General features: G+C 38.4%; 5 protein-coding genes across 5 annotated transcripts; all 5 read left to right on the forward strand.

Moving 5' to 3' along the window:
• Positions 1-562: 562 nt before the first annotated feature.
• Positions 563-1,539, forward strand: LOC124066789 (olfactory receptor 142-like). Its single transcript, XM_046403553.1, has one exon. The coding sequence runs from the start codon at positions 595-597 to the stop codon at positions 1,537-1,539; it is 945 nt and encodes a 314-aa protein (XP_046259509.1). The 5' UTR covers positions 563-594.
• A 1,626-nt stretch (positions 1,540-3,165) lies between these two features.
• Positions 3,166-4,696, forward strand: LOC124066790 (olfactory receptor 142-like). Its single transcript, XM_046403555.1, has 3 exons — positions 3,166-3,405; positions 3,765-4,515; positions 4,683-4,696. The coding sequence occupies exons 1-3, from the start codon at positions 3,253-3,255 to the stop codon at positions 4,694-4,696; spliced, it is 918 nt and encodes a 305-aa protein (XP_046259511.1). The 5' UTR covers positions 3,166-3,252.
• Positions 4,697-6,693: 1,997 nt separating this feature from the next.
• On the forward strand, positions 6,694-7,725 carry LOC124066791 (olfactory receptor 142-like). The gene has a single exon (XM_046403556.1). The coding sequence runs from the start codon at positions 6,781-6,783 to the stop codon at positions 7,723-7,725; it is 945 nt and encodes a 314-aa protein (XP_046259512.1). The 5' UTR covers positions 6,694-6,780.
• Positions 7,726-9,351: 1,626 nt separating this feature from the next.
• On the forward strand, positions 9,352-10,881 carry LOC124066792 (olfactory receptor 142-like). The gene is made up of 3 exons (XM_046403557.1): positions 9,352-9,591; positions 9,950-10,700; positions 10,868-10,881. The coding sequence occupies exons 1-3, from the start codon at positions 9,439-9,441 to the stop codon at positions 10,879-10,881; spliced, it is 918 nt and encodes a 305-aa protein (XP_046259513.1). The 5' UTR covers positions 9,352-9,438.
• Positions 10,882-12,878: 1,997 nt separating this feature from the next.
• Positions 12,879-13,868, forward strand: LOC124067215 (olfactory receptor 2B11-like). The gene has a single exon (XM_046404371.1). The coding sequence runs from the start codon at positions 12,966-12,968 to the stop codon at positions 13,866-13,868; it is 903 nt and encodes a 300-aa protein (XP_046260327.1). The 5' UTR covers positions 12,879-12,965.
• The last annotated feature ends 654 nt before the right edge of the window (positions 13,869-14,522 follow it).

Genomic DNA, 14,522 nt, shown 5'->3' on the forward strand with positions numbered 1-14,522 from the left:
GCTGTTGTTGACATTTTGGACAATGCCATGTTTCCAACTTTTTCAGAAGGCCCTGTCCAAATCCAGCATGACTGTGCCCAAGTGCACAAAGCAAGGTCCATAAAGACACGACTGGATGAGTTTGATGTGGAAGAACTTGACTGGCCCACTCAGAGTCCTGACCTCAACCCCATCCAACACCTTTGGAATGAACTGTAATGGAGACTGTGAACCAGGCCTTCTCGCCCAAATCCATATCAATAACATCCAACAGCATTATTAAATGTAGGTGCTTTTAAAATAATGCATCCATGTAATGACTGTACACAGTTCCTTTACATGTAACATTTAAGTACTGTAAGACCGTTTTGTGTACAGCATGTATTGTCTGTTGTCTCAAGAATCAGTGCTGATGCTGGTTAGACTCATTAGCTGGTTGTTTGGATCATTTGATGCTAAAGGAGCAAACAGGGTTTGAATTCCCAGGTGTTTTGCTGTTGGAGCCAAAGCTGCTAAAAGAAAGTGTGGAGGTAGTGAACAGCAGAGTGCGACAACATGCTCTGTAGGCTCAGACACTGAGAAAGCAGAAACTGAGGAGACAGGTGGTCTCTGATAATGGATAATGTTTCTACTGTAAGAAGCTTTATTCTATCAGGGTTAAATGAGACAACGAATTACAGACTAACTCTCTTCACATTCACTTTACTGTGTTACTGTGTGATTTTGGTTTTTAATATCGCTCTCATCATGATCATTATCTTAGATGAAAACCTACATGAACCTATGTATATTTTCTTGTGCACTTTCTGCATTAATGGACTTTATGGCACCACAGGTTTCTACCCCAAATTCCTCTTAGATTTGCTGTCCTCTTCTCATGAAATCTCATATGAAGGATGTCTTTTACAGGCTTTTGTCATGTACTCTTTTGCTTGCTGTGATGTATCCATTCTGGCAGTTATGGCCTATGACAGATATCTGGCTATATGTCGACCTCTGCACTACCACGCCGTCATGACTAAGAAAAGGCTTTCACAGCTGGTATGTTTCTCCTGGCTTACACCGCTCTGCATTCTCTCCTCCAATATTGTGCTGACGTCAAGACTAAAGTTATGTAGTAGAAACATTAGGAAACTTTTATGTGTGAACTGGATAATTGTTAAACTTGCATGCCCTGATGCTGACACCTTTTCCAACAATGTAGTTGCGTACATTACAATTTTCATATATGTGTCACATGGGTTTTTCATAATCTGGACATATATGCATCTTATCATAACATGTGTGAGGTCCAAAGATGACAGGGCAAAGTTTATGCAGACGTGCGTGCCCCATTTAGTCTCTTTAATTACATTTGTAATAGCACTTATTTTTGATTTGATGTATATGAGATTTGGCTCCACAGATTTACCTCAAAGTCTTCAAAACTTTATTGCAATAGAGTTTCTGTTGATTCCTCCTGTCATGAATCCTTTAATATATGGGTTTAAACTGACCAAAATACGAAACAGAATTTTAGGTTTGGTTTATTTTGAAAGAAAATTAGCTTTTGCAAGTTGAGTTAAGTTAGTCCAGTGTTTCTGTTTTTAGGATATACCATGATCTCTGGCTTTAGGGATTCCTGAAAATGTCTGTTGAGTGTTGTAATCTGTCCCTCAGTATATGCTGACTAACTTTTCAACTATTGTGAATGATCAGTGTAATTCTGGTATGCTGCATCAGACATGTAAATAAATGGACTATACTGATCTTCCTCTTTGCCCCTGAATGTGATGCACTCAGAGCATTTCAAACCAGGAGTCTGTACTGCCATCTCAACAGGAATATGCTCTGCTAAAAAAAAAATAAATAAAAATAAAAAAAAAGATCAGTCTTCCTCTTTACTGCACTGTTCCTGCTCCTCATCCAGATGTATTTACATCATATAAAACAGTATTGTACCCATATACTGTATTTTAACAACGTACCTGAATTAACCTGACCAGATGTTGTGATATCTATTCATATCATATTCATTCATAAACTTAACTGCGTGAACCCAGAGATTTCTTTATTGTGGTGCCTCTTCTAGAAAAGACTAAACATTTTGTGTATCTGCACACAGCACTGCGCTGCACAGTTACTGCTGCATTAAAAATGAATCTAATTTCAAAATACACTTGCTGAATTTGTAGGGGGGAAAAACTGTGTATTGTGGAGACCCATTATGTTAATAGTATATATAGTGGTCTTTGATACCTGAATGAATGGAATAACATTTGAGCAACACGTTCATTCAAACCACAACCAAAAACAAAGTTATCTCTGACACTGTCTCAGGGCCTGAATATATTCCCAAACAGATGTGTATCAAAACATCTGTGGAGATTTTAAATGTGTAGATGTTCTTCTTATACTGCTTCCTGGAGTCCACTTACTGGACATGTTTTATGTGCAAAACTTACATCATACCTTGTTCTTGCATATTGGCTGCATGTAGCGTGTGCTTACAAAAAAAATGAGGGTAACATACGTGTACATCCACACAGAGCCTACGTGTACACCCTCGATGATAAAATTTACATCATACCAAAATAAGTTTACTTATGTTAAGTACATGAAAACATAAAAACACTGCCCAAGATAACATGGCTACATACACTATACAGATAAAACCATCCAGACACACCTCTTTATGGGGCTGTTGTTGACATTTTGGACAATGCCACGTTTCCAACTTTTTCAGAAGGCCCTGTCCAAATCCAGCATGACTGTGCCCAAGTGCACAAAGCAAGGTCCATAAAGACACGACTGGATGAGTTTGATGTGGAAGAACTTGACTGGCCCACTCAGAGTCCTGACCTCAACCCCATCCAACACCTTTGGAATGAACTGTAATGGAGACTGTGAACCAGGCCTTCTCGCCCAAATCCATATCAATAACATCCAACAGCATTATTAAATGTAGGTGCTTTTAAAATAATACATACATGTAATGACTGTACACAGTTCCTTTACATGTAACATTTAAGTACTGTAAGACCGTTTTGTGTACAGCATGTATTGTCTGTTGTCTCAAGAATCAGTGCTGATGCTGGTTAGACTCATTAGCTGGTTGTTTGGATTATTTGATGCTAAAGGAGCAAACAGGGTTTGAATTCCCAGGTGTTTTGTTGTTGGAGCCAAAGCTGCTAAAAGAAAGTGTGGAGGTAGTGAACAGCAGAGTGCGACAACATGCTCTGTAGGCTCAGACACTGAGAAAGCAGAAGCAAAGGAGACAGGTGGTCTCTGATAATGGATAATGTTTCTACTGTAAGAAGCTTTATTCTATCAGGGTTAAATGAGACAACGAATTACAGACTAACTCTCTTCACATTCACTTTAATGTATTATTGTGTGATTTTGGTTTTTAATATCGCTCTCATCATGATCATTATCTTAGATGAAAACCTACGGGGGCAGCCGTGGCCTAGAGGTTGGAGAAGCGGCTTGTGATCGGAGGGTCACCGGTTCGATTCCCCCACTGGACGGGCAGGAAAAATTTGGGTGTGGTGGAGTGATTAATGCGAAAAATACTTCCCCCCCTCTATTAGCCGGCTGATGTGCCCTTGAGCAAGGCACTTAACCCCCCAATATGCTCCCCGGGCGCCTGATGCTGCCCACTGCTCCTGTGTGTGTTTCACTGCATGTAATTTGCCGGGTGTTGCATGTGTGTGTTCAACTAAGGATGGGTCAAATGCAGAAGACGAATTCAGTGTGTGTATGTAAAAATATATATACTGCCAATAAAGTTGATTCTTCTTCTTCTTCTACATGAACCTATGTATATTTTCTTGTGCACTTTCTGCATTAATGGACTTTACGGCACCACAGGTTTCTACCCCAAATTCCTCTTAGATCTGCTGTCCTCTTCTCATGAAATCTCATATGAAGGATGTCTTTTACAGGCTTTTGTCATGTACTCTTTTGCTTGCTGTGATGTGTCCATTCTGGCAGTTATGGCCTATGACAGATATCTGGCTATATGTCGACCTCTGCACTACCACGCCTTCATGACTAAGAAAAGGCTTTCTCAGTTGATATGTTTCTCCTGGCTTACACCGCTCTGCATTTTCTCCATCAATGTTGTGCTGACATCACGACTAAAGTTATGCAGTAGAAACATTAAGAGACTTTTATGTGTGAACTGGATAATTGTTAAACTTGCATGCCCTGGCGCTGACACCTTTTCCAACAATGTAGTTGCTTTTATTACAATTTTCATGTATGGGTCACATGGGTTTTTCATAATCTGGACGTATATGCATCTTATCATAACATGTGTGAGGTCCAAAGATGACAGGGCAAAGTTTATGCAGACGTGCGTGCCCCATTTAGTCTCTTTAATTACATTTGTAATAGCACTTGTTTTTGATTTGATGTATATGAGATTTGGCTCTACAGATTTACCTCAAAGTCTTCAAAACTTCATTGCAATAGAGTTTTTGCTGATTCCTCCTGTCATGAATCCTTTAATATATGGGTTTAAACTGACCAAAATACGAAACAGAATTCTGGGTTTGGTTTATTTTGAGAGAAAAGTTAATCTTCCAAGTTAATCTCTGATTCAATTTAATGTGACAAAGAAACATTCAATCCAGTGTTTCTGCTTTTAGGATATACCATGATCTCTGACTTTAGGGATTCCTGAAAATGTCTGTTGAAATGTTGTGTCTGTCCCTCAGTATATGCTGACTAACTTTTCAACTATTGTGAATGATCAACTGGCATGTTGTGTTCAGTGTAATTCTGGTATGCTGCATCAGACATGTAAATAAATGGACTATACTGATCTTCCTCTTTGCCCCTGAATGTGTTGCACTAAGAGCATTTCAAACCAGGAATCTGTACTGCCATCTCAACAGGAATAAGCTCTGCTAAAAAAATAAATAAATAAATAACAAAAAAGCAGTCTTCCTCTTGACTGCATTGTTCCTGCTCCTCATCCACATGTATTTACATCTTATAAAACAGTATTGTACCCATATACTGTATTTTAACAACATACCTGAATTAACCTGACCAGATGTTGTGATATCTATTCATATCATATTCATTCATAAACTTAACTGCGTGAACCCAGAGATTTCTTTATTGTGGTGCCTCTTCTAGAAAAGACTAAATATTTTGTGTATCTGCACACATCATTGCATTGTACAGTTAATGTCGCATTAAAAATGAATCTAATTTTAAAATACACTTGCTGAATTTGTAGGGGGAAAAACTGTGTATTGTGGAGACCCATTATGTTAATAGTATATATAGTGGTCTTTGGTTCCTGAATAAACGCATTAACATCTGAGCAACACATTCATTCAAACTACAAATAAAAACAAAGTTATCTCTGACACTGTCTCAGGGCCTGAATATATTCCCAAACAGATGTGTATCAAAACAGCTGTGGAGATTTTAAATGTGTTGATGTTCTTCTTATACTGCTTTCTGGAGTCCACTTACTGGACATGTTTTATGTGCAAAAGTTACATCATACCTTGTTCTTGCATATTGGCTGCCTGTAGTGTGTGCTTACTAAAAAAATGAGGGTAACATACGTGTACATCCACACAGAGCCTACATGTACACCCTCGATGATAAAATTTACATCATACCAAAATAAGTTTACTTATGTTAAGTACATGAAAACATAAAAACATTGCCCAAGTTAACATGGCTACATACACTATACAGATAAAACCATCCAGACACACCTCTTTATGGGGCTGTTGTTGACATTTTGGACAATGCCATGTTTCCAACTTTATCGGAAGGCCCTGTCCAAATCCAGCATGACTGTGCCCAAGTGCACAAAGCAAGGTCCATAAAGACACGACTGGATGAGTTTGATGTGGAAGAACTTGAGTGGCCCACTCAGAGTCCTGACCTCAACCCCATCCAACACCTTTGGAATGAACTGTAATGGAGACTGTAAGCCAGGCCTTTTCGCCCAACATCAGTGCCTGACCTCATGATTGCTCTACTGCATGAATGGTCAAAAATTCTCACCGAAACGCCCTAAAATCTTGTGGAAACATCTTCCCAGAAGAGTGGAAGCTGCAAAATTGTCTATGTATTTAGAATTCAGTGTCATTAAAGTCTCTGTTGGTGTAATGGTCAGGTGCCCCCATACTTTTGTCTATATAGTGCAAGTTAAAATGGGTCAACATTTACTTTCAGATTCAGATGGGACACAAACACTCGTTTCCCAGGTGAAAGTTCTGTTTATGTCTTACCCATTGCTTTTTATTTTACATTACCTGACGTTTTTTTTGTCATGTGCGCCAAAAATGAAAAGAGAAAAAGCTATTGCAGACCCTGTTAAATGACACGTGAAAAGCAAATAATGCATTGTACTAACACCAGACTGACTTCAGACATTGATGTGTTATTCATATGTCATTTGGTGAGATCAGGCTGAGCAAATCCATATCAATAACATCTAACAGCATTATTAAATGTAGGTGCTTTTAAAATAATACATGTAATGACTGTACATAGTTCCTTTACATGTAACATTTAAGTACAGTAAGGTCATTCTGTGTACGGCATGTATTGTCTGTTGTCTCAAGAATCAGTGCTGATGCTGGTTAGACTCATTAGCTGGTTGTTTGGATCATTTGATCCTAAAGGAGTAAACAGGGTTTGAATTCCCAGGTGTTTTGTTGTTGGAGCTAAAGAAGCTGCTAAAAGAAAGTGTGGAGGTAGTGAACAGCAGAGTGCGACAACATGCTCTGTAGGCTCAGACACTGAGAAAGCAGAAGCAAAGGAGACAGGTGGTCTCTGATAATGGATAATGTTTCTACTGTAAGAATTTTTATTCTATCAGGGTTAAATGAGACAACGAATTACAGACTAACTCTCTTCACATTCACTTTACTGTGTTACTGTGTGATTTTGGTTTTTAATATCGCTCTCATCATGATCATTATCTTAGATGAAAACCTACATGAACCTATGTATATTTTCTTGTGCACTTTCTGCATTAATGGACTTTATGGCACCACAGGTTTCTACCCCAAATTCCTCTTAGATCTGCTGTCCTCTTCTCATGAAATCTCATATGAAGGATGTCTTTTACAGGCTTTTGTCATGTACTCTTTTGCTTGCTGTGATTTGTCCATTCTGGCAGTTATGGCCTGTGACAGATATCTGGCTATATGTCGACCTCTGCACTACCACGCCTTCATGACTAAGAAAAGGCTTTCTCAGCTGGTATGTTTCTCCTGGCTTACACCGTTCTGCGTTTTCTCCATCAGTGTTGTGCTGACATCAAAACTAAAGTTATGTAGTAGAAACATTAAGAGACTTTTATGTGTGAACTGGATAATTGTTAAACTTGCATGCCCTGATGCTGACACCTTTTCCAACAATGTAGTTGCATATGTATCAATTTTCATTTATATGCCACACGGGTTTTTCATACTCTGGACATATATGCATCTTATCATAACATGTGTGAGGTCCAAAGATGACAGGGCAAAGTTTATGCAGACGTGCGTGCCCCATTTAGTCTCTTTAATTACATTTGTAATAGCACTTGTTTTTGATTTGATGTATATGAGATTTGGCTCCACAGATTTACCTCAAAGTCTTCAAAACTTCATTGCAATAGAGTTTCTGCTGATTCCTCCTGTCATGAATCCTCTAATATATGGGTTTAAACTGACCAAAATACGAAACAGAATTCTAGGTTTGGTTTATTTTGAAAGAAAATTAGCTTTTGCAAGTTGAGTTAAGTTAGTCCAGTGTTTCTGTTTTTAGGATATACCATGATCTCTGGCTTTAGGGATTCCTGAAAATGTCTGTTGAGTGTTGTAATCTGTCCCTCAGTATATGCTGACTAACTTTTCAACTATTGTGAATGATCAGTGTAATTCTGGTATGCTGCATCAGACATGTAAATAAATGGACTATACTGATCTTCCTCTTTGCCCCTGAATGTGATGCACTCAGAGCATTTCAAACCAGGAGTCTGTACTGCCATCTCAACAGGAATATGCTCTGCTAAAAAAAAAATAAATAAAAATAAAAAAAAAGATCAGTCTTCCTCTTTACTGCACTGTTCCTGCTCCTCATCCAGATGTATTTACATCATATAAAACAGTATTGTACCCATATACTGTATTTTAACAACGTACCTGAATTAACCTGACCAGATGTTGTGATATCTATTCATATCATATTCATTCATAAACTTAACTGCGTGAACCCAGAGATTTCTTTATTGTGGTGCCTCTTCTAGAAAAGACTAAACATTTTGTGTATCTGCACACAGCACTGCGCTGCACAGTTACTGCTGCATTAAAAATGAATCTAATTTCAAAATACACTTGCTGAATTTGTAGGGGGGAAAAACTGTGTATTGTGGAGACCCATTATGTTAATAGTATATATAGTGGTCTTTGATACCTGAATGAATGGAATAACATTTGAGCAACACGTTCATTCAAACCACAACCAAAAACAAAGTTATCTCTGACACTGTCTCAGGGCCTGAATATATTCCCAAACAGATGTGTATCAAAACATCTGTGGAGATTTTAAATGTGTAGATGTTCTTCTTATACTGCTTCCTGGAGTCCACTTACTGGACATGTTTTATGTGCAAAACTTACATCATACCTTGTTCTTGCATATTGGCTGCATGTAGCGTGTGCTTACAAAAAAAATGAGGGTAACATACGTGTACATCCACACAGAGCCTACGTGTACACCCTCGATGATAAAATTTACATCATACCAAAATAAGTTTACTTATGTTAAGTACATGAAAACATAAAAACACTGCCCAAGATAACATGGCTACATACACTATACAGATAAAACCATCCAGACACACCTCTTTATGGGGCTGTTGTTGACATTTTGGACAATGCCACGTTTCCAACTTTTTCAGAAGGCCCTGTCCAAATCCAGCATGACTGTGCCCAAGTGCACAAAGCAAGGTCCATAAAGACACGACTGGATGAGTTTGATGTGGAAGAACTTGACTGGCCCACTCAGAGTCCTGACCTCAACCCCATCCAACACCTTTGGAATGAACTGTAATGGAGACTGTGAACCAGGCCTTCTCGCCCAAATCCATATCAATAACATCCAACAGCATTATTAAATGTAGGTGCTTTTAAAATAATACATACATGTAATGACTGTACACAGTTCCTTTACATGTAACATTTAAGTACTGTAAGACCGTTTTGTGTACAGCATGTATTGTCTGTTGTCTCAAGAATCAGTGCTGATGCTGGTTAGACTCATTAGCTGGTTGTTTGGATTATTTGATGCTAAAGGAGCAAACAGGGTTTGAATTCCCAGGTGTTTTGTTGTTGGAGCCAAAGCTGCTAAAAGAAAGTGTGGAGGTAGTGAACAGCAGAGTGCGACAACATGCTCTGTAGGCTCAGACACTGAGAAAGCAGAAGCAAAGGAGACAGGTGGTCTCTGATAATGGATAATGTTTCTACTGTAAGAAGCTTTATTCTATCAGGGTTAAATGAGACAACGAATTACAGACTAACTCTCTTCACATTCACTTTAATGTATTATTGTGTGATTTTGGTTTTTAATATCGCTCTCATCATGATCATTATCTTAGATGAAAACCTACGGGGGCAGCCGTGGCCTAGAGGTTGGAGAAGCGGCTTGTGATCGGAGGGTCACCGGTTCGATTCCCCCACTGGACGGGCAGGAAAAATTTGGGTGTGGTGGAGTGATTAATGCGAAAAATACTCCCCCCCTCTATTAGCCGGCTGATGTGCCCTTGAGCAAGGCACTTAACCCCCCAATATGCTCCCCGGGCGCCTGATGCTGCCCACTGCTCCTGTGTGTGTTTCACTGCATGTAATTTGCCGGGTGTTGCATGTGTGTGTTCAACTAAGGATGGGTCAAATGCAGAAGACGAATTCAGTGTGTGTATGTAAAAATATATATACTGCCAATAAAGTTGATTCTTCTTCTTCTTCTACATGAACCTATGTATATTTTCTTGTGCACTTTCTGCATTAATGGACTTTACGGCACCACAGGTTTCTACCCCAAATTCCTCTTAGATCTGCTGTCCTCTTCTCATGAAATCTCATATGAAGGATGTCTTTTACAGGCTTTTGTCATGTACTCTTTTGCTTGCTGTGATGTGTCCATTCTGGCAGTTATGGCCTATGACAGATATCTGGCTATATGTCGACCTCTGCACTACCACGCCTTCATGACTAAGAAAAGGCTTTCTCAGTTGATATGTTTCTCCTGGCTTACACCGCTCTGCATTTTCTCCATCAATGTTGTGCTGACATCACGACTAAAGTTATGCAGTAGAAACATTAAGAGACTTTTATGTGTGAACTGGATAATTGTTAAACTTGCATGCCCTGGCGCTGACACCTTTTCCAACAATGTAGTTGCTTTTATTACAATTTTCATGTATGGGTCACATGGGTTTTTCATAATCTGGACGTATATGCATCTTATCATAACATGTGTGAGGTCCAAAGATGACAGGGCAAAGTTTATGCAGACGTGCGTGCCCCATTTAGTCTCTTTAATTACATTTGTAATAGCACTTGTTTTTGATTTGATGTATATGAGATTTGGCTCTACAGATTTACCTCAAAGTCTTCAAAACTTCATTGCAATAGAGTTTTTGCTGATTCCTCCTGTCATGAATCCTTTAATATATGGGTTTAAACTGACCAAAATACGAAACAGAATTCTGGGTTTGGTTTATTTTGAGAGAAAAGTTAATCTTCCAAGTTAATCTCTGATTCAATTTAATGTGACAAAGAAACATTCAATCCAGTGTTTCTGCTTTTAGGATATACCATGATCTCTGACTTTAGGGATTCCTGAAAATGTCTGTTGAAATGTTGTGTCTGTCCCTCAGTATATGCTGACTAACTTTTCAACTATTGTGAATGATCAACTGGCATGTTGTGTTCAGTGTAATTCTGGTATGCTGCATCAGACATGTAAATAAATGGACTATACTGATCTTCCTCTTTGCCCCTGAATGTGTTGCACTAAGAGCATTTCAAACCAGGAATCTGTACTGCCATCTCAACAGGAATAAGCTCTGCTAAAAAAATAAATAAATAAATAACAAAAAAGCAGTCTTCCTCTTGACTGCATTGTTCCTGCTCCTCATCCACATGTATTTACATCTTATAAAACAGTATTGTACCCATATACTGTATTTTAACAACATACCTGAATTAACCTGACCAGATGTTGTGATATCTATTCATATCATATTCATTCATAAACTTAACTGCGTGAACCCAGAGATTTCTTTATTGTGGTGCCTCTTCTAGAAAAGACTAAATATTTTGTGTATCTGCACACATCATTGCATTGTACAGTTAATGTCGCATTAAAAATGAATCTAATTTTAAAATACACTTGCTGAATTTGTAGGGGGAAAAACTGTGTATTGTGGAGACCCATTATGTTAATAGTATATATAGTGGTCTTTGGTTCCTGAATAAACGCATTAACATCTGAGCAACACATTCATTCAAACTACAAATAAAAACAAAGTTATCTCTGACACTGTCTCAGGGCCTGAATATATTCCCAAACAGATGTGTATCAAAACAGCTGTGGAGATTTTAAATGTGTTGATGTTCTTCTTATACTGCTTTCTGGAGTCCACTTACTGGACATGTTTTATGTGCAAAAGTTACATCATACCTTGTTCTTGCATATTGGCTGCCTGTAGTGTGTGCTTACTAAAAAAATGAGGGTAACATACGTGTACATCCACACAGAGCCTACATGTACACCCTCGATGATAAAATTTACATCATACCAAAATAAGTTTACTTATGTTAAGTACATGAAAACATAAAAACATTGCCCAAGTTAACATGGCTACATACACTATACAGATAAAACCATCCAGACACACCTCTTTATGGGGCTGTTGTTGACATTTTGGACAATGCCATGTTTCCAACTTTATCGGAAGGCCCTGTCCAAATCCAGCATGACTGTGCCCAAGTGCACAAAGCAAGGTCCATAAAGACACGACTGGATGAGTTTGATGTGGAAGAACTTGAGTGGCCCACTCAGAGTCCTGACCTCAACCCCATCCAACACCTTTGGAATGAACTGTAATGGAGACTGTAAGCCAGGCCTTTTCGCCCAACATCAGTGCCTGACCTCATGATTGCTCTACTGCATGAATGGTCAAAAATTCTCACCGAAACGCCCTAAAATCTTGTGGAAACATCTTCCCAGAAGAGTGGAAGCTGCAAAATTGTCTATGTATTTAGAATTCAGTGTCATTAAAGTCTCTGTTGGTGTAATGGTCAGGTGCCCCCATACTTTTGTCTATATAGTGCAAGTTAAAATGGGTCAACATTTACTTTCAGATTCAGATGGGACACAAACACTCGTTTCCCAGGTGAAAGTTCTGTTTATGTCTTACCCATTGCTTTTTATTTTACATTACCTGACGTTTTTTTTGTCATGTGCGCCAAAAATGAAAAGAGAAAAAGCTATTGCAGACCCTGTTAAATGACACGTGAAAAGCAAATAATGCATTGTACTAACACCAGACTGACTTCAGACATTGATGTGTTATTCATATGTCATTTGGTGAGATCAGGCTGAGCAAATCCATATCAATAACATCTAACAGCATTATTAAATGTAGGTGCTTTTAAAATAATACATGTAATGACTGTACATAGTTCCTTTACATGTAACATTTAAGTACAGTAAGGTCATTCTGTGTACGGCATGTATTGTCTGTTGTCTCAAGAATCAGTGCTGATGCTGGTTAGACTCATTAGCTGGTTGTTTGGATCATTTGATCCTAAAGGAGTAAACAGGGTTTGAATTCCCAGGTGTTTTGTTGTTGGAGCTAAAGAAGCTGCTAAAAGAAAGTGTGGAGGTAGTGAACAGCAGAGTGCGACAACATGCTCTGTAGGCTCAGACACTGAGAAAGCAGAAGCAAAGGAGACAGGTGGTCTCTGATAATGGATAATGTTTCTACTGTAAGAATTTTTATTCTATCAGGGTTAAATGAGACAACGAATTACAGACTAACTCTCTTCACATTCACTTTACTGTGTTACTGTGTGATTTTGGTTTTTAATATCGCTCTCATCATGATCATTATCTTAGATGAAAACCTACATGAACCTATGTATATTTTCTTGTGCACTTTCTGCATTAATGGACTTTATGGCACCACAGGTTTCTACCCCAAATTCCTCTTAGATCTGCTGTCCTCTTCTCATGAAATCTCATATGAAGGATGTCTTTTACAGGCTTTTGTCATGTACTCTTTTGCTTGCTGTGATTTGTCCATTCTGGCAGTTATGGCCTGTGACAGATATCTGGCTATATGTCGACCTCTGCACTACCACGCCTTCATGACTAAGAAAAGGCTTTCTCAGCTGGTATGTTTCTCCTGGCTTACACCGTTCTGCGTTTTCTCCATCAGTGTTGTGCTGACATCAAAACTAAAGTTATGTAGTAGAAACATTAAGAGACTTTTATGTGTGAACTGGATAATTGTTAAACTTGCATGCCCTGATGCTGACACCTTTTCCAACAATGTAGTTGCATATGTATCAATTTTCATTTATATGCCACACGGGTTTTTCATACTCTGGACATATATGCATCTTATCATAACATGTGTGAGGTCCAAAGATGACAGGGCAAAGTTTATGCAGACGTGCGTGCCCCATTTAGTCTCTTTAATTACATTTGTAATAGCACTTGTTTTTGATTTGATGTATATGAGATTTGGCTCCACAGATTTACCTCAAAGTCTTCAAAACTTCATTGCAATAGAGTTTCTGCTGATTCCTCCTGTCATGAATCCTCTAATATATGGGTTTAAACTGACCAAAATACGAACAGAATTCTAGGTTTGGTTTATTTTGAAAGAAAATTAGCTTTTGCAAGTTGAGTTAAGTTAGTCCAGTGTTTCTGTTTTTAGGATATACCATGATCTCTGGCTTTAGGGATTCCTGAAAATGTCTGTTGAGTGTTGTAATCTGTCCCTCAGTATATGCTGACTAACTTTTCAACTATTGTGAATGATCAGTGTAATTCTGGTATGCTGCATCAGACATGTAAATAAATGGACTATACTGATCTTCCTCTTTGCCCCTGAATGTGATGCACTCAGAGCATTTCAAACCAGGAGTCTGTACTGCCATCTCAACAGGAATATGCTCTGCTAAAAAAAAAATAAATAAAAATAAAAAAAAAGATCAGTCTTCCTCTTTACTGCACTGTTCCTGCTCCTCATCCAGATGTATTTACATCATATAAAACAGTATTGTACCCATATACTGTATTTTAACAACGTACCTGAATTAACCTGACCAGATGTTGTGATATCTATTCATATCATATTCATTCATAAACTTAACTGCGTGAACCCAGAGATTTCTTTATTGTGGTGCCTCTTCTAGAAAAGACTAAACATTTTGTGTATCTGCACACAGCACTGCGCTGCACAGTTACTGCTGCATTAAAAATGAATCTAATTTCAAAATACACTTGCTGAATTTGTA

This window comes from Scatophagus argus, chromosome 11 (genome assembly GCF_020382885.2).
Source record: "Scatophagus argus isolate fScaArg1 chromosome 11, fScaArg1.pri, whole genome shotgun sequence".
NCBI lineage: Eukaryota > Metazoa > Chordata > Actinopteri > Scatophagidae > Scatophagus > Scatophagus argus.